This window comes from Globicephala melas, chromosome 13 (genome assembly GCF_963455315.2).
Source record: "Globicephala melas chromosome 13, mGloMel1.2, whole genome shotgun sequence".
Taxonomy (NCBI): domain Eukaryota; kingdom Metazoa; phylum Chordata; class Mammalia; order Artiodactyla; family Delphinidae; genus Globicephala; species Globicephala melas.
Window position 1 is genome coordinate 58,760,169 of NC_083326.1, and position 20,421 is coordinate 58,780,589.

The 20,421-nt window shown below is 39.6% G+C and overlaps 1 protein-coding gene across 7 annotated transcripts in view; it reads left to right on the forward strand.

The window, feature by feature from the left end:
* Positions 1–20,421, forward strand: part of PTPRM (protein tyrosine phosphatase receptor type M) — a 745,966-nt gene that overhangs the window by 252,686 nt on the left and 472,859 nt on the right. For all 7 annotated transcript variants that reach the window (XM_060310545.2, XM_060310547.2, XM_060310546.2 and 4 more), the window contains exon 3: positions 14,884–15,155. In XM_060310545.2, the coding sequence (XP_060166528.1) occupies positions 14,884–15,155 (272 nt within the window). The remainder of the gene's footprint in view (positions 1–14,883; positions 15,156–20,421) is intronic.

Consider the following 20,421-nt stretch of genomic DNA (forward strand, 5'->3'; position numbering starts at 1 on the left):
TTTTTGAGGAAGAAGACGGAGTGAACTAAGCACCGTTGATGGACTCTATGATACATCACAACTGTGTCTGACCCCCAGACTCTTTTAGCACTTAGCAGATAGTATTTGTCTTCTCTAGGCTTGTGTAAGCTAAGGAAATTGGACATCTGCTTTGAATAATACGACCTTAAATCATATTTTTAAGTAAAGCCACATGGTTGTTATTATATCATTTTATTACATTAGGAAGCACCCAGAACAAACAATATCCTCTGGGCTTCTGAAGAGATGCAGGGGCTGATCTAATTGTTTGTATGATATTAAATGTCTTATTTAAAATTCGTATTTTCCAGTGAACCTTGGTAGTTTTTAAAGGAATAGATTTTATTCACATCTCTTTATTTTGCATTTGGTCACTAACTCTTGTTTACTTAAGAAAAAATAATAAAACTAATTTTGGCTCCGTACTTTCATCTGAAACATGGTGGGTTTTAATTTTGCTTTTAAATAAGAGAATGGCTCATGTGATTTGAGAATCGACTGATTTTTTTTTTAAGAGTTATAATTCAAAGCTGAAGATGACCCTAATACCTTCTGGTGCATTTTTTGTTCCCCTAATTTTAATTTTCTCCAAAGAGCGTATGCCACAAATATTTTGCTATCTCACTCTGTGACATGCTATGAAATTTGGATTATCTATTGGGCTAAAACATAAGCCCTAGAATCAGACTAACTGGGTTAAAATCCTGGTTTCCTATGTGACCTTGGGGAAGATTTTTAACCCTTCTGAATATGAAATGATACTAGTACTCCCCCCACCCATCTGTTCTTGAGGGAATCAAGTGAAAGAATGGATATAAAGTGCTTAGCAGAGTGAGGGGCACATAGCAAGTACTCAGTAAATATTCAGTAATACCACCAATATCAATGGCAATAATAATAAACAGAGGAAGCCATGGTGATTGTCTGTGTTTCGAACAGAGAAGGCCAAGAGGCAGCCTCCTGTGGGCTCAACCCCACTTTCACGTTAGCCAACCTGCTCATGTTGACCCTGTGACAGGACCACTCTATGTAAACCACTGGCCATTTTCATTAATAAATAAAAAATGACTATTTTCATGTCTGGAGCGTTGTTTAGTATTTATACCCCGTAAGTCAAAACACTGGAGACTTAGAAATGTATATGCCTTTGGGCGCCCTGACTCGTAGGGCTCTATTCTGTGGAAAAACAGTGTGTTCACATGGATTTTATTGGAATATACATGGTAGCAGCAGCAGGTTGAAAAGGTTGAGCTGGGTCTGTATGTCTGTATTGACCTCAAGAGTTGTCCATGTTATATTACTGGTTAAGGGACAAAACAAACTCCAGAGGAAAGTGTCAGGTTATTATTCTTTGAAAAACATAGGAAAAGGCTAAAAAAAAATCATATATGTTTGTATGTATATAAAGAAGGATTTTGAAGGAAATACACTATGACTTTAGTGGGATAGGTTTGTGGATATCTGAGTGAGAAGTGGTTAATTTTCCCTTTGAAATCCTTTATTTTTTGACTTTTTATAATGGTATGTGTTACTTTTATTATTTCAAAAAAGTAAAGGAAGAAGTTAAAGCACAGGGAAAGTAAGAACTAAGTCTCTATGTAAAAGAAAAAAGTCTGCAGGGATATTTAAAATGTGGTTATGTATTAATTTGCTAATATACAGATTTTTCCCTGGGATTTTCCCAAGTACACAGTTGTCTCTCCTGTAAGCAGAGCAGTTCATCATCAAGTGAGTACATTTTGAAAAGAGCTTAATAAAAATGAATAATTTAAAATGGTTAGAATTTAAGCTATATTCAGTTGACTTAAAAGGGAAAATAAAATATGCTAGAAACAGGAAAAAAAAATCCCACCTCTTTAGAACTCTGTGAAAAATGAGAGAGAGGGGTGTTTGAAAACCTTAGGTCTTAACAGAAATGTAAAAATTTATACTGAATTCTGAAGGACAAAAATAACTAAAAGCTAAATAGTGGAACTCCTATAAAAGTAATTTTCTACCCAACCAAGCTCAGAGATACAATGATAGAATAATATATCTGAACTTGTTTCTAGATCACCTAACTAATAAACTAACTTGATGTACTAGATTGAACTATTTTAATTAAACTACAGTTCCTACTGGTTGGAAATACTGAGAGAGAAAACCAAAAGCTTCTTTCTGAAATTTTTCGTGAATGATAATTGAAATATCTAACAGTGGGTAAATTATTCAACAGGTTATGTTATATCCAAGGATACCATGGGTATAAACAGAACATTTTTGGTAACATGCACCATTCTTGTCGAAAATCTGAATGAGCTTTACATCTTTACTTTTTTTTCATTAATTTTGTTTGCAAAATCTGTTCTCTCTTTCTCTCCTTGTGTATGTATATTATGTGTGTGTATGTGTGATTCACAAACATCATATTGATATGAACTCATTCTTAAGTGATTTTTTAAAAATTAATTTAGATTAAATTAGATTTTCAAATTTATTATCTTTTTTTGAATCACGCGTCCAACATGTTCTCAGAAAGACGTATTCATTTTCTGTAATGCATTTTCAATGATGTAACATGATCCAGAATTCAGCCCATTTAGATATTGTTAGCTTAAAAATTGTTTTTATTATATGAAACTAATTATGAAAATGTTCAAAATCCAGATTCAACCAAAAATGGCTAAATTTTGCTCTGTAACACAGTGTCCCCAAAGTTGGTGTCTTCAAGCAGTACCCGTAGCTGTCAATTCTGTGCGTCAGCAGTTTGGGCCAGACTCAGCTGAGTGGCTCTGTGATCTGGGTCGTGCGGGGCTGTCTTGGCTGGGCTCCCCCATGCATCAGTGGTCAGCTGTAGGTCAGGGTCAAGTGGGGCCTGGCTGGGACAGCTCAGCTCTGCTTCCCAGGGTCCCTGTCCTCCAGCAGGTGGCCTGGACCTTTTCACCTGGTAGTGAACAAGTCTTCTTCTCTGGTAGCCTCAGGTTTATTTATCATAATTAGCCTTTATTTCTTTATAGACACCTATTATATGTATATATAGTAGCTAGACTTAAGAGGGTATAATGTCCTTCCTAAAGCGATCTAACTAATGTGCCACATGCTTCATACTGAGAGGCAGCTTGGTATCCTGCTGAAAAGCACAGACTCTGAGACGGTTTGCCTGGGGGTCATATCTCATCTCTACCACTCACTAGCTGAAAGACCTTGGACAAGTTACTTAACCTCTCTACACCCCAGTTTCCCGTCTTCTGTAAGAGTTAAAAGAGTTAATATAAGTAAAGCATTTAGAAGAATGCCTGGTATATTTTATATATATATATTTTGTGTGTGTGTAATATGTTAGCTATTATTACTCATATTAATAGTCAATATATTTACCCATTTATCTGAAAATTCTTAATACTTCGTTTTGTAAACACAACTAACAGCTTTCACAATCACCATTAATTATTGTAGCATTTTTTTCCCTCGCAATAAAAAAATGTACATTTATAACTCAATGGATTTGGTAAAATTTCAACTCAGATTTTTCATTCCGAGTGAAATCTAGAATGATTATGCGTATCTGAAAATTAACATTTGGATCTTGGAAAGAAATCTGAATGGCATACCTGGTTAATATTTCTGACCTTGTTAAGCTGAATAGACAAGGATGATGTAGTCTATATGATCACGTGATCATTGACACTCATGACCACAGGAGGGCCAGAAATTACCTTGAAGTAGGCATTCAGCTATTCCATCTCCCTAAGCTAAAACCAGATACATTTGGATAAAAACTGGGGCCGAGGCCAGACTTTGGCACATGGCTACTCTGTACCAGGCACTCCTCTAAGAAGCGTTCTAAGTGAATCATCTCATTTAGTTCACTGAACACCCTCTTTGAAATGGGCACAATTGTATCCCCACTTCCTAGTTTAGGAGACTGAGGCAGAGTGACGTTAGCTAACTCTCTCAGTGACATCCAATAAGTGGCCGAATTAGGATCCAAATCCAGGCTGTCTGGTGGCAGAGCCCCAGCCCTTTCCACCAAGATCAAGGCGCCCTGTGTCCTACCCCGCACCAGGAGTCCACGTAGCCCTCAGAACCTCTTTCAGAGTAGGCACTCTTCTTATTTCTAGATGAGTCTACTCAGGGTTCTCCCCAGCCTGCTCTAGAAGGGCAAAGAGCATGACTCTATGTCTTTACTATAGGAATGCTGTCAAAATCACTGGGCTTCCTTCCTGATCACGTGCAGGAGCTTCACCAGAACCTCACAGGTGTTTGGGTTTGAAATTTTTATGTATTTAAGAAATTTACTCATGTTTAAAATCATACCCGACATTTGCTCTAACTTAAGTGTCTTGATTTCGTCGTGAGAATGAATATTTTCCCAGGCATCTCTTCGCTAATTGTATTTCTGCTAATATGAATTGCTTCTTCATATCGTTTGCTAATTATTTATCGGTGTCTTAATGCTTTTTCTGATGAATTATCCAACAGATTCCTTCAATTCCAGACTGTTCTGATCACTCGTAAATTTGATATTGTATCATCAGTGTAATGCGGAGACCAGATTCATTTCCTTGACTGACTAACCTTGTTAAATTTTGATAATTCCCCCTTTCTGCCCTCTGATCCCCGCGAATCCCTGCTGGGCTCTGCCTCCTGACCCCAGCCAGGCTAATGAAACATCTCATGTAAAATCTTTTGCTTCCTCTTCAGGAGTATGGGGAGCTCCCAACTGGGGATGTTAACAGAACCCTTGGATTTCTTGGAGAACGATTTTTTTTTTATGGCAAAGGGTGACTCCTTAAGCTGGAAATGTCAAATATGATGCATTTTTAAAATATTTCAGTTTGGTTTACACTTCATATAGAAGCTTACTGTGTAATGCCTTTTTAAAATCTTTTTTTGTTTGTTTTATTTTGTTTTTTTGTTTGTAATGTCTTCTAGAAACAAGACATAGTTTAGCTGGTAGACAGACTATCACCAGACACACATGCAAAAAAAAAAAATCTCTAAATTAACAGTAATTTAGGGAAAAAATAAGCAGAAGCTTATATTGTGATGGCTTGTGTCATTTGAGACTTAGAACAAAAATGAACTCTTTTCTAAAGCCGTCAATTGATAAAAAGCCTGGCTTACATGGGAAATTAAGCAGCCTCTTGAGAACATTCTAACCAGGCTACCTGTCACTTCCCCATCCTCGTACCTGGGGCTCGTTTGCTGAGATATAGTCATTAGCGTCGTCAGATAGTTAAAACGTGTTTGTTTTATTCTGTGTTTGTTCTTTACCTATAAATTATAAAACACACACCTAGTATTTTCCGGCTAAGTCATTAAAGCAGTTTGTCTAGATGACGCACTAGAATACAAGTGAGTTCACCTTAAAACATCACTTTTCGTATGGAAGGATAGACATTACTTCTCTCAATGAACCCCCAGGGTTTCTTCTGTTTTCCAGAAACCTCTTCCTTCCTGCTTCGTCTCTCATATGATAACTGTGTCTCAAAACTCTTTTATTTTTTTAAGAGTTTCTGGTTGACGGTTCTAGGTTGATCTGAGAACCCACAGATTTTACAGCCACTTCAGGCTGCAGTTATGTAAATATTGGTGACCTTAATAGATCTGATTTGTTAATCTGTAAATTTTTTTGTTTCTGTGCTCAATTCAATATATTTCTAATATGATAGACAGCCTAGCTGTGAGGTTCTTGCTGGAAAAATCGGTCCAAGTTTTGTTGTTTGTAGTTCTCAAAAAGCTCAGTACATAATGTATCAGATGAGTCCTGCCATGGCTAAAAAAGACTAGTTAAGGCAAATTCATATCTTTTGGTCACCTCAGTATTTCTATGAGTAATAAAGAATAAAAATACCCATTCAGTTATGCTATGAATCACTAAATTAACAATTGCATTATCTTTGAGGCATTTAATTTAAATGTCCTGAAGCAAGTGTTTTATACACATTTTAGGTGTGAGCTGTGCTTATTATTTTTTAAATTATTTTTTTATTGACGTACAGTTGATTTATAATGTCTCAGGTATACAGCAAAGTGATTCAGTTATACATATATATATATATATATGTATTCTTTTTAAGATTCTTTTCTATTGTAGGTTATTAAAAGATGTTGAATGTAGTTCCCCGTGCTATCCAGTAGGTCCTTATTGATTATCTATTTTATATATAGGAGTGTGTATCTGTTAATCCTAATGTGTCCCTCTCCCCCTTTCCCCTTTGGTAACCATAAGTTTGTTTTCTATGTCTGTGAGTCTGTTTCTGTTTTGTAAATAAGGTCATTTGTATCACTTTATTTTAGATTCCACATATAAGTGATATCATGTGATATTTGTCGTTCTCTGTCTGATTTACTTCACTCGGTATGATCATCTCTAGGTCCATCCCTATTGCTGCAAATGGCATTATTCTATTCTTTTTTATGGTTGAGTAATATTCCATTATATATATTGATATATACCACATCTTCTTTATCCATTCATCTGTCTATGTACGTTTAGGTTGCTTCCATGTCCGGGCTACTGTAAATAGTTGAACTATGCTTATTATTAATTTTATAGCACCTAGATTGATGCAGAATTCCCTTGGAGAGCACAGAGTGCCTTTTACTAGCCAGTATGACATACAAGAAGGCCAGGCCACATGAGTCCCCAGCTTCCATCCTGCTGAGAGCACATACTGGACTCTTCAGGAGGGAAGAGATCATGCAGTTGGAGAGTATAGCTTGAGCTTCCCTGTGGGATGGTGTTGCTTCTTTGCCATCTTACTGTATTTTCACCAGAGTTTTAGGAACATGGCAAAAATCATTGCAACTAACAGATGTTCTTCTAGCTCAGTAATTATTGAGAATCCACAAGGAAGGCAAGAAGAGAGAGGGGAAAAATAGAAAAGGACAGAGGACCTCTGGATGAAGAGAGAATTTTTTTATTAAAAGTTTTCTTCTCGGGCTTCCCTGGTGGCACAGTGGTTGAGAGTTCGCCTGCCGATGCAGGGGACACGGGTTCGTGCCCTGGTCCGGGAAGATCCCACATGCCGCGGAGCGGCTGGGCCCGTGAGCCATGGCCGCTGAGCCTGTGCGTCTGGAGCCTGTGCTCTGCAACGGGAGAGGCCACAACAGTGAGAGGCCCACGTACCGCAAAAAAAAAAAAAAAGTTTTCTTCTCTAGTGGTTGCAAAATAACGTATTTCACATTTGTGCTCGGGTGACATTTTCGAAAGGGGCACAGAAAAGGCCCTTCAAAAAAGGAAGGATGCTTGATGCCTGGTCTGTAGAACAGGGATGTGGCCGTGGAGAAGGTTTCATCGGGCTGATATGGGCGCTAATAAGTGCTTTTAAAGTGCTGGCGGCACCTCCCCGCAGAGGTTTTGTTCCCTTGGAGCTTTGTTCCCGAGTTCATTTATTTCTCCACAGTCTTCATCTTCCCCATTTCACAAGGTTTCTCATCAGAAAAGACATTGTCTTCAGGACCATTGTTATACTGGCTGAGGGAGCAGGAGAAGGGATATAGTATTTTAGTATTTTGATATTTGAGGGATACGATCAAATTTAAAATTACAAATTAAAAAGAAGAAGCTTTCCCACTGAGGAGGCAGAGCACAGGTTAGATCTTCTTGATTTGGGGGTACTGGGGGGCCCTAAAGTACAGCCTTAAAGCAGTCTTGGGCTATGAAATCAGTTGTGGGTCATATCCAACGTTCATGGACTTATTTATGTTGCGAGATGAAATAGGGTAGAACAGGAAATGGGGGTATAATGCACAGACACACATGGTAAGAAACATAGTGATGCATTTTCTTCATGAGAGTTTTGTCTGAATATGTGTGTGTTTGTGTGCACGCACAGCATCACACACGTATGCTGCCTTGCGGCATGCTATCTGTTTGATACAATGAGTTATGGTGAAAATGTTTGAGAAATATTGCTTTTGGGGCATTGCCTCCGGAGCTTGAATGTAAAAAATTCAAAGTCACCCCAGCTCTATCAGATGGTGTCAGTGGGCCACTTTGGTGAGTTAAGGACTTCTTTGCGTTTCTTCCAGTCTTTACTATTGGGAGAATTTAGTGAATTGGCCTGAGCACTAACTGCACGTCTTACTTCCCTGCATTCTCTATTCCTTAAGAACAGCGCAGGTATATGGTGACTCTGTGTGCCTTGCCCACCAGCTCTCTTCTTTTCTCCTTGCCTTGAAACCGGTTCTTTTTCAGTTCCATTCACCGTAGTTGAGTCCGTCTCTTCTCTATGTGTCCACTTGCGTCCCACTCTTCCTTTTCATTTTCTTGTACCACTTTCTGTCATAGCCAAAGGGCTTGACTGATGACCGTTATGTCTGGCTTAAGAAACCAGAGAATTTTTTTCCATTCCCTTCTTTCAGTTTTTCTGTCTCCGTCTTCTTCCACTGCCTAGAAAACATGCCTCTTGGGCACCCGGGGTGCTAAGCCATTGTCACTTTAAGTGCATGCCACTCAATGGGCTTTGCAGGTCAGAGCTGGTCCCCACATTGTTCCTGGTCCAGGACCACTATAGAAATTGAGGGCAAGTCTTTAGAAATTTTTATAGGAATTTAACAGAGTAATTTTCTGTTTATTTAAGCTAACAAATTTGGGCTTGCATTTTGCATGTCTTTTTATTTCCTTTTTCTAAAAATCCATGTTCATTGTATTTTACATAAACTCGATCTGAGCTGCAGCAGAAAATTACAAAACTGGTCCTTCATCATCAGTGGTTTCAGAGGCACTGCTCTAGATAACTGAATTGTTACAACTGGCGTATCTAAGGAGTCAGAGGGAGAATGAATGGCCCCGTAACCCAGATTCTGGATATATGCTAGCAAAGATGGAACTTGTAAGCTACTTACGTAGCTTTTGGATCGTAAGTCCACCGATTTGAAGGCCTGGCGGTAGAGGGGAAAATGAAGACAAAACAGCCAAAGGGAGAGAAGAGCCAATGATCTGTGTGCTTTTACTGAAACTAAGAGGCTTAAATAGTGAAAGTTGTAATGGCTTTAGACTTCATAAGATGCTGCTTCTCTGTCAGCAAAGGTATTGAATAACACACACAATTCTCTCTTCCTGCTGCATCTGTTGTGTGCACAAAGCTTCTCAAATGCTGGAGGAGAATTCTTGCAGTTTCCTCAGCCTTTAAAAATCTGGAGGCTCTAACACCAATGCAAATTTTAATGATGGGGTAGAAGGAATAGCTAATTATATGTCGTTATTGCCACCATCTCATCAAATGCATTTGCCAATGGATACGATTAAGCTCAATTTAATTCACCCAAAGATTCAAGAATATGAACGTCACATGTTCTCATAACAGAGTTCTCCTTTTCAGAAAAAACAAAATAATGATTCTTAAAGACCTTGCAAGTCTGCCTGTAGAAACGGCCCCTTTTGAAGCCAGCTCCATTCCGTGGAGATCTTTCCATTTACCTGCAATGTTATATTCTCTCCGCTTCTGTACTAGGTGACTTAAGGGTGTTTGTTATCTGAACAGAAACAGAATTTCAATGTTAATTTGAAATCTGATTTCTTTTATTTATTTGCCCAATTGGAGTATTTTTTGTAGGGAAAAAAACTGAGATAAGGATGTATCAAAAAGGGGGACCCAATTACTCTTTGGAAATGTATTTCCTCACAGTACAAACATTGAACTAGAAGGTGAAAATTAAGCATTCAGCCATATAGGGACATTTAAGAAAGCAGACGTAATAGTCTAGAATTGAATAGAAATGCTTTTAATTCTTTAAACGTCAGCTATGATGTTGACTTTCCTTCCATAGTAGGTAGGTGATAAATTCAAACAATTAAAAGGCATCTCATCTGCTATCCCTTTAGACACAACTGGGAATTTACCCCAGGATTCCAAGTCGCTAGACGATGCTAAACATAAATGTTCCCACTTTCTTCTGTACATTCAGCATAGGACAGTAGTGCAGCACTGCCAGGAAGTACGAGTGCCGGCTGAAATATCATCTTCTGTACTTCAAACCATGTGATAAGTCCTCGTGACCACACACAGAAGTGAAGATCTCCTTCCCAAAGCTTAAATATAGGGGCAAGATGGATCGAGTTGAAGGTTTTGTAAAACTTCAGTACTAATGTTCCTCTCCCATAAAGAAAGGGAACTTAAACATTACCATTTTAGGTGAAAAAGGATAGGACCAGGAGGGTTGTGGACAGGCAGGCAGAAATAAATATACAGAGCTAAATGCTGAAGAATTACAGATAATTTAGAGAAGCAGGCATTAGGAGGTATGAAGCAACATAGTAATCGTAATGATAATCACCAGTAATTTTTGAGCCTGTGCTATATGGCAAACACTGTTCTAAATGCCTGTATATGCATTAATCGTTCACTGTGAAGCTACACAGAAATACCAGCTGAGCGACACTTCTCAGGGGACTATACCCCAGGGAACAGGTGCTCAGTAAAGAGAGACTTTTTCTCTAAAATATAGTGTGCATTAAAGAAAGACAAATACTGTTGATGTCACTTATATGTGGAATCTAAAAAATACAACAGACTAGTGAATATAACAAAAAAGAAGCAAGACTCACAGATACAGAAAATAAACTGGTGATTACCGGGGGGAGGGGGAAAGGGGGAAGTGAAAGGAGGGGACGGAATTAAGAGATATAAACTATAAGGTATAAAATAAGCTACAAGGATATATTGTACAACACAGGGAATAGAGCCAGTATTTTACAATAACTATAAATGGAGTATAACCTTTAGAAGTTGTGAATCACTCTATTGTACACCTGTAACTTATATAATATTGTACAGCAGCTGTACCTCAGTAAAAAGAATACTGTGTGTTGACGAGCTGCTCATTGGTTTCTGGACTGTTTAGAAGCAGGACCTTTGCCTGTGACCGAGGGGACAGTCTAGATGGAGCTGCTTCCAGAGGGCAGAACCAGTGAGGTAGGAGGACGGTTCAGGTAGAGTAGGTGTTTCAACCAGCTCCACACACCTGTCCTTGGAAACCCTTTGACTGTTGCACAAAACCATGCACCGAAAATGCTAGATCTTGTAAGAAAACTGGAGCTGACTATTCAAAATCTACACAGCTTTGTAGCCAGAGAACCAGTGAAACAGTCACAGCCCTAATAAAAATCCTGGCCTCATTAACTTCCGCCTGGCACTTAGAATCCCTGTGAGTCCATCCTTAGCCCTGTGCTTGAGGGCTTCCACATCCTCCTTCTCACCAGAGGGGGCCTCGGAGTCAGTCATTCCCTTCTGATAGAGACCACTCTCTGCCAGCTGAAATATACGATCTGGGTTCATCGTCTCCATCAGTCAGGGTGCTTTCCTCTCTAAACTCAGGGGAGCAGAAGCTTCACAGCTTCTTCATCTGGTCTTGCAGTTTCCCAGACAGCCTCACAGAGTGGGAAGAGGAATGGCTCTGTAGAGCCACTAAACTTCTTGCCACTTTTGACCCTAAGCGAAGGCCCTTCTGCAGGAGTTTCACCTTTGTCGAAAGGCCATCACGTAGCCCTTTATTGGAGAGAAAATTTGCCTTGATTGCTCTACAACATTAATGTCCTGCAAAAAATTGCATGTGGTCTGAAGGGGCTCTAGTGTTACATGGATGTCACTCCCCTATTTGCTAATCCTGTTAGCTAATCTGCATTGCAGCAACATGCCTTGTAATGGGTTAGACTGCATTCTGGTTCAAAAGGGGGGAAAAAGGAGAAAGTATAAAAATCAGGACCATTTGAGTGTTTGCAACTTAAAATACCTGAGTTTCACCTTGACCTCAAGATAAAAATTAGTATTTTGTCCTAGAATGAAGCTTAATGAGTAAATATTGAAGGATAGGCTGTGTAGTTGGGGAAAATAGTATTTTAGGGAAACCCAGTGATTTCCCAAACAACTATGGTAGGATGTTACCTGGTTTATACCACCGTGTGAAAAGAGACTCTTCATCCAGTCATCCAAACTAGACTTTCCAGGATGCAGGAAACCTACTTTTGCTCTCCTATGCATATTGCCATATTTACCATCTCTGGTCACCCAAGTTTAAGTGATGGAAACACTCCAAGAAGTAATATTCTCGGCAGGGTGACAATACTAAAGCTTTTGGTGATTCAGAGTTGGCTTCAAGGCCGACTCATGCCTTAGCCCCATCAGGGAATATTCTACATTGCAACTATGTTGCAGATGCCAGAGCCCCAAATGATTGAATTTCGAATAAATACGCTTATATTTTACTAAGAGCGACAAAGTACGATTTTTAACTCATAAACACCAACTGCCCTCTTTCAATTTGTGATGGGGTTGGTCGACCCTGTGTATTTTGAAGAGCTTTTTTTTTCACATTTTGTAGAGCATAGCTAGCCCAAATCACTGCAGTGGTATTCTCTTGTCACAAAATCCCTCTCTGTTCCCAACTCTTTCTTAAATCACATTTGCAGTTCTTCTCTATTACTGAAATATATGTTCCGCAATAACCCTTCCCTTGTGGCTTGACTTTCATATTTCCAGGTGCGTAACATTCATCTCTTGAAAAATTGCTGTATTTTCAGATAGCTCCCATAATTTTCCTTCACTGTCATGAAAGGGTTTGTTTTCTCCATATGTGCTCAAATGGCGCATGAAGAAATGTGGAGTTATTGGAGGGTAGCAGGATGAGTAATGGGCTGGAAACCCAGAGGCCCCAAGTTCTGATTTTGCCACTGACTCATCCTAAAGCCTGGCTAAGATGCGTCCTCATCTCTCTGTGACTCAGTTCCTATTTTTCTTACATGGCATTAACGCTAGCTCATCTCATGAAGGGGCCCTGAGAGGTAATAACCAGAAGCAAACATTTTGTAATATTGATCCTTTAACAATAGTCTATTAATTTATAAAGGATATATCTACATTCCTGGTTTTTATTTAGTCCTCCTGATAATTCCCTGGGAAAAGTAGTCTTCTCATTTTGCTGTTTAGGAAATCACAGCTTGTGGATGAGAGAAAATTTCCACACTTTTTCTGAGCTTGTGTATGTATCTTTATAGATACGTGTGGGTGTTTACTAACATATATATACCCGCAAACGTGCATACACACACCTCCTTGAAAATTATGGTTCAATGAGGGACGTTTTTAAAGGAATACTCAACTGAGGGTAATAGTCCCTTCATGCCGTAGAAACCATGAGTCCAACCACCCTGAGTAGTGTTTTTTTTTATCTTTATTTTCCAAATTTAGTTGTACTTCCCCCTCAGAATTTCCATACATGTTTTCCTCTCTGCTAAAGAAGGCTTGTGATGACCTGTTTTCCCGTTCATCTTAGAACATTTTGATTTACCTTTCTTTGTGTGATATATAAAATTCATGTATTTATTTTAGTTGCTATTTCTGGTGATCTTAGGCATGGAGAAAGTCCAAGTGACCTTTCCCAAGGTCAGGGTATCTGGGAAGCTTGAATCCATCTGGAAACTCTTCAGCACTCACGGGTGGGTTAGTGCCCTGGATGAAAAGTTGAAAACAAGGAGCTCACAGAGACTTCTGTGAACGACTGTCCCCCATGGGCACAGCCATTGATCGGTAAACTCCATCATCCCCCCATTATGAGAACACCCCTAGTTGAGGAGAAGCCAGTTGTGACAGTAGTTGGGGGGATGGGTGCTGAGCTGCAAGAAAATCATGTTATATTGATGACAAGGAGTATCATCAGGCCAATTTTCTAAGATTCCACAAACCAGAGCAATCTGTTCCCTTTCTCTAGATTATATGAGAATCTCAGAGTGTCTGTGATTACTCAGTGGTGGCGCCATTGTAGAACAGTGTTGTTTAGGGATGATGGAAAAGTTCAATATCTGTGCAGCCCAGTATGGTAGCAACTGGCCCCATGTGGCTGTTGAGCGCTTGAAATATGGTTCCTGGGGCTGAGGACCTACACTTTCAATATTACAGAACTTTTTTTTTTTTTGTCCAAGTGCTGAATTTTTTTTAATTCATCTCTTTTTTTTTTTATTGAAGCCTAGTTGATTTACAGTGTTGTGTTAATTTCTGCTATACAGCAAAGCGGCTCAGTTATCCATATGTATACTCTTTTTCATATTCTTTTCCATGATGGTTTACCCCAGGATTTTGAATATAGTTCCCTGTGCTATACAGTAGGACTTTGTTGTTATCCATTCCATATGTAATAATTTTCATCTACCAACCCCAAGTTCCCAGTCCAATCCTCCTCCATATGCTCCAGCAATTCCACTCCTGGGCATATATCCAGACAAAACTACAATTCAAAAAATACATGCACCCCTATGTTCATAGTAGCACTACTCACAATAGCCAAGACATGGAAACAACCTAAATGTCCATTGACAGATGAATAAAGAAGATGTGATGTATATATAATAATATATTTTATATATATACACACACACACACAACACACACACACACACACTCACACAATGGAATATTACTCAGCCATAAAAAAGAACAAAATAATGGCATTTGAAGCTACATGGATGGACCTAGAGATTATCATACTAAGTGAAGTAAGTCAGAAAGACAAAGACAAATACCATGTGATATCACTTATATGTGGAATCTAAAATATGACTCAATATTATAGAATTTTAATTAATTAAAAAAAAAAACTCCATGTGGCTAGTGACCACCAGATCGACCAGTGCAGATGTGCAAACCATGCATATACCTATTATTTAGGAAACTAATTGCAGTGACATCAAGGGAATTTGCCATCCCCACTGACCTTGAGAGCACTTTGGGGATGAAAAGGTGTGAAAGAGGTGGGACTTTCAAAGCCAAGGTCAGATGTGTGGAACTGCGGTGTCGACCCATGGAAATGATGGTGACTTTTCAGGTACGAGCAGGAAGTAGTGTTTCCGGTTGTGACCGTCCTTTGATTTTCTTTTCGCAGGCTCCTTCATGTTGGTGAACACGTCTGGGAGATCTGAGGGACAGAGAGCCCACCTCCTCTTACCTCAGCTCAAAGAAAATGACACCCACTGCATTGATTTTCACTACTTTGTATCCAGCAAGAGTAATTCTGCTCCCGGGTTACTCAATGTCTACGTGAAGGTCAATAACGGACCTTTGGGGAACCCTATTTGGAATATATCTGGAGACCCAAACCGTACATGGAACAGGGCAGAGCTGGCCATCAGTACTTTCTGGCCTAACTTTTATCAGGTATGCCCTTTATTTTTCATTTCCTGTTTTGATGCATCCTCTAACTTCTGAAAATATAAATCAGTTTTATATTAGTCTAATCAGAGACTGTATTAGAAGTGTTGGTATTTTTAGACCAAGGTGAGGAAAGCTTATGCTCGTGGATAGGGAGTGTATTAAGGCTTTGTTTTTACATTACTTAGAGAAATGAGTAAAATGCACCATTCAGACTTGTTTATTTATATATCTATTTAAGAAAATAAAAGCAGCCACCTGCAGCAGGGCAGGAATTGCCGTCTGCAAGGATGTTTTACTTTCTATGTTAAGTAGCCACATCTGACCCAGGGAGACAGAGCACTTGATGGTAGAAGTAAAAGTCTCTTCTTCCATGAGTGGATCTCAGGAATCATGGGTCATTAGGAAGTGAGCCGTAGTGGAGGTCAGCTGGTGAGATGCAGGGCCCTGCTCCCACCCCATCAGCAATGGGAAGAAAATGGCATGTAGACCGAGTCCTTGTCATGGAGGAGCTGCTCTGTGGGATGTACTGTTGGGACCACATTGCCCACCTGGAGTGGACACTTAAAGGAAATGAAGGGTGCAGGCCAGAAGCAATTAGAAAGTGGTACCAAGGAGGTCCCGCTGGTCTCTCCGTCCTCTCGGAGAGGGCCTGTGCCCCAAGAGCATCCCGACTTGGTGTCAAAGGTGGGAAATTAGTGACGGTGGCGTTCTGTGTGCTTTCTCCTTTTGTCCACAGCCTCTTTGAAAATAACTTCACATTAAGAACTCAATTAATTTCCAACTAAGAGGGTGCATTAAAGAATTGCAGTATTTTGATTTTCTCTTTCTTAATTCCTTTGGCTCCCTCGGAAGCCAATGGGAACATGTGTCCAAGATCATCTCTCATGGTTAATTGAGGTGCTTGGCTAGACCCAGGGAGGAGAGACTGAGTCTTCTCAAGGGCCGCTTGTCATCTGAGCGGCATGATCGGCGCCCAGGAACCCACTCTGCAGGCTTGGTGTTTATTAGGGAAGATTTATCAATCCCAGTTCCTCTATCCCTGGGTTTGTTCATGGTAATAAATGGGCTGTAAATTCTGTGCTGTTTTTTTTTTTTTTTACATCTTTATTGGGGTATAATTGCTTTACAATGGTGTGTTAGTTTCTGCTTTATAACAAAGTGAATCAGTTATACATATACATATGTCCCCATATCTCTTCCCTCTTGCGTCTCCCTCCCTCCCACCCTCCCTATCCCACCCCTCCAGGTGGTCACAAAGCACTGAGCTGATATCCCTGTGCTATGCGGCTGCTTCCCACTAGCTATCTATTTTACGTTTGGTAGTGTATATATGTCCATGCCACTCTCTCACTTTGTCACAGCTCACCCTTCCCCCTCCCCATATCCTCAAGTCCATTTTCTAGTAGTTCTGTCTTTATTCCTGCCTTACCCCTAGGTTCTTCATGACATTTTGTTTTCTTAGATTCCATATATATGTGTTAGCATACGGTATTTGTCTTTCTCTTTCTGACTTACTTCACTCTGTATGAAAGACTCTAGGTCCATCCACCTCACTACAAATAACTCAATTTCATTTCTTTTTATGGCTGAGTAATATTCCATTATATATATGTGCCACATCTTCTTTATCCATTCATCCGATGATGGACACTTAGGTTGTTTCCATCTCCGGGCTATTGTAAATAGAGCTGCAATGAAGATTTTGGTACATGACTCTTTTTGAATTATGGTTTTCTCAGGGTATATGCCCAGTAGTGGGATTGCTGGGTCATATGGTAGTTCTATTTGTAGTTTTTTAAGGAACCTCCATACTGTTCTCCATAGTGGCTGTACCAATTCACATTCCCACCAGCAGTGCAAGAGTGTTCCCTTTTCGGGCTCCCCTGGTGGCGCAGTGGTTGAGTGTCTGCTTGCCGATGCAGGGGACATGGGTTCGTGCCCCAGTCTGGGAAGATACCACATGCCGCGGAGCGGCTGGGCCCATGGGCCATGTCCGCCGAGCCTGCGCGTCCAGAGCCTGTGCTTCTCAACGGGAGAGGCCACAACAGTGAGAGGCCCGCATACCGCAAAATTAAATAAATAAATAAAATAAAATTAACCAAGAGTGTTCCCTTTTCTCCACACCCTCTCCAACATTTATTGTTTCTAGATTTTTTGATGATGGCCATTCTGACTGGTGTGAGATGATATTTCATTGTAGTTTTGATTTGCATTTCTCTAATGATTAATGATGTTGAGGATTCTTTCATGTGTTTGTTGACAGTCTGTCTATCTTCTTTGGAGAAATGTCTATTTAGGTCTTCTGCCCATTTTGGGATTGGGTTGTTTGTTTTTTTGTTATTGAGCTGCATGAGCTGCTTATAAATTTTGGAGATTAATCCTTTGTCAGTTGCTTCATTTGCAAATATTTTCTCCCATTCTGAGAGTTGTCTTTTGGTCTTGTTTATGGTTTCCTTTGCTGTGCAAAAGCTTTGAAGTTTCATTAGGTCCCATTTGTTTATTTTTGTTTTTATTTCCATTTCTCTAGGAGGTGGGTCAAAAAGAATCTTGCTGTGATTTGTATCATAGAGTGTTCTGCCTTTGTTTTCCTCTAAGAGTTTGATAGTTTCTGGCCTTACATTTAGGTCATTAATCCATTTTGAGTTTCTTTTTTTTTTTTCTTGGTATGCGGGCCTCCCACCACTGTGGCCTCTCCCGCTGCGGAGCACAGGCTCCAGACGTGCAGGCTCAGCAGCCATGGCCCACGGGCCCAGCCGCTGCACGGCACGTGGCATCCTCCCGGACCAGGGCACGAAATCGTGTCCCCTGCATTGGCAGGCGGACTCCCAACCACTGCACCACCACGGAAGCCCTTGAGCTTATTTTTGTGTATGGTGTTAGGGAGTGTTCTAATCTCATACTTTTACATGTAGCTGTCCAGTTTTCCCAGCACCACTTATTGAAGAGGCTGTCCTTTCTCCACTGTGCTTGTTTTATCTTTGTGCCCTCGTACCTGCAACAATTTCTGGTATTTAAATGTCTCTTGAATGGAAATTAAGGGGTAGTAAAAGCTGTGTTAGCACACGTGTAAATTGTTAAAATCCTTTTAGAGTGCACTTGGGCAATACATTTTAAAAGTGTTAAATATTTAAATAAGTCTAATTTTAGCAATCTACTGTTAGGAGTTCATCCTAAGGAAATAATGAATAGTGGTAGCAAACAGTTAGCTACAAGGTTATTCACGGCAGTGTATTTATAATAATGAAACACCAGGAGCAGTGTTACATTTCTTACAATAGAGGATGAGTTCATCTATGCTACCTCAATACAAAAATTCATTTTGCAACCGTTAAGAATAACGTTATGAAAGATCATTTCATGATGTTATCTCAGCTTATTTTCTTAAGTGGGTAAAACTGGTAAAAAATCATAAAGCAGTATGTTAAATTCAATTTTAAATTAAATATATGTACAAATATGTATTAATTATACATTAATATGTATTAATAATATTAATATGTATTATTTTGTATCTATATATTAGTATGAATTAATTATATATAAACACCTCTAATATTAATATGTATTAATTATATATAAATACATATATAATTAAACTATATGGTGAAATAAATATATTAAGTAGTATCTCCCCAGCTAGTGACTTGAATTTTTTCTTTCTGTCATCTGTCATATTCTAAATTTTCCCCAATGTACATGTGCTGTTTTTATGTATAAAACAAAAAAAAAGAGTTAAAAAGTAGTTTTTCTTGCAGAGGGAAAATGCTCTACTTACTGAATATCCTTCTTTTTTATAAATATATTGATAACCAATCAGGGTATAATTCAAAAATATGGCCTTTGGGACCAAGTTTCTTCTTTTGTAGGATTAAAATGGAAGCAAGGGAAGTGGGTTTGGCTAAGGCAGGCTTCATAAGGCTGTGTATGATGGACTAGGCTAAGAGGCTGAGTGTTTTTAGAAACTTCTTTTGGAGGGGACCTTCCCACAGCAGAGAAGGCCTAGCTAGTTCCCCTCTGGAACCTGCACTGGACTCTTCCTTGGTCTCCAGGCATCTAGACAAGATCAGAAGGTCTGTCCTGCTCACCTTTGCCCTGATCTTCTTCTCTTTCCCTTCAGCAATGCACACCCAAAACCTCTAGGAGTGAGCCCTTGTGGGGCTCCACGGCGGCCAGAGCCTGGTGCGTTCATTTAGTTTTGACACTGGCTACAATCCAGATCTTAAATTTTTGTTTTGCCTTTGTCTTAGTCAGCTTGAGCTGCTGCGACAAAAAGAAAAACAAAAGCCCACAATCTGGGTGGCTTAAACAACAAACCTTTATTTCTCAGCTCTGGAGGCTGAAAAGTCCAAAATAAGGGGCCCTCAGATTCCGTTATTGTTAAGGGCCCCCTTCCTGGCTTATGGAGGCCATGTTCTGCTCTTCTGTGTGTGCTCAGATGACCTCCCCATGCGTGCAGCAGAGAGAGCCCTGGTCTCTCTTCCTCTTCTTATAAGGGCACTAATCCCATTATGGAGCTCCACCCTCATTGCCTCAGCTAAGCATAATCACCTCTCTGATGCTCCATCTCCCAATTCTATCACTTTGGGAGTTAGGGCTTCAACATATGAATTTGAAAGGGACACAGCACTCAGCCCATAATAGCCTTGAACACACCTGGCTCAGACAGTCAGAACTAAAGGAATGATTTAATTTATCAACAGTCTCAGGAGATCGGCCTTTAAAAGGAATTATCAAACTACAGTTGGCCCTTGAATAGTGTGGAGCTTAAGGGTGCTGACCCCCCAACACACACACAATTGAAAATCCATATGTAACTTTTGACTCCGCCCAGACTTAACCACTGATAGCCCACTGTTGACCAGAATCCTCACCGATAACATGAAAAGTCAATTAGCACATATTCTGTGTGTTATGTGTATTATATACTATATTCTTACAGTAAAATAAGCTAGAGAAGAGAAAATGTTATTAAGAAAATCATAAGGAAGAGAAAATACATTTATGGTACTGTACGGTATTTATTGATACATTAAGTTTACATCATCTGTTTAGAAGATGAATCATGTGTCAGTACCTACATCAATAGTGTCTTATATGATACAAACACCATAGATGTTATATGTATTACTAACACTAGATAACAATAAGGAAAAGATAATGTGAAAAGTAAACTCATTATTTACAGTTGTGACAATTCATGCATCGATGACGAAGAAGCAGCAATGTGATTGGTTTACGGTCGCGTCATGCGATCCATACAGTTGCTTTT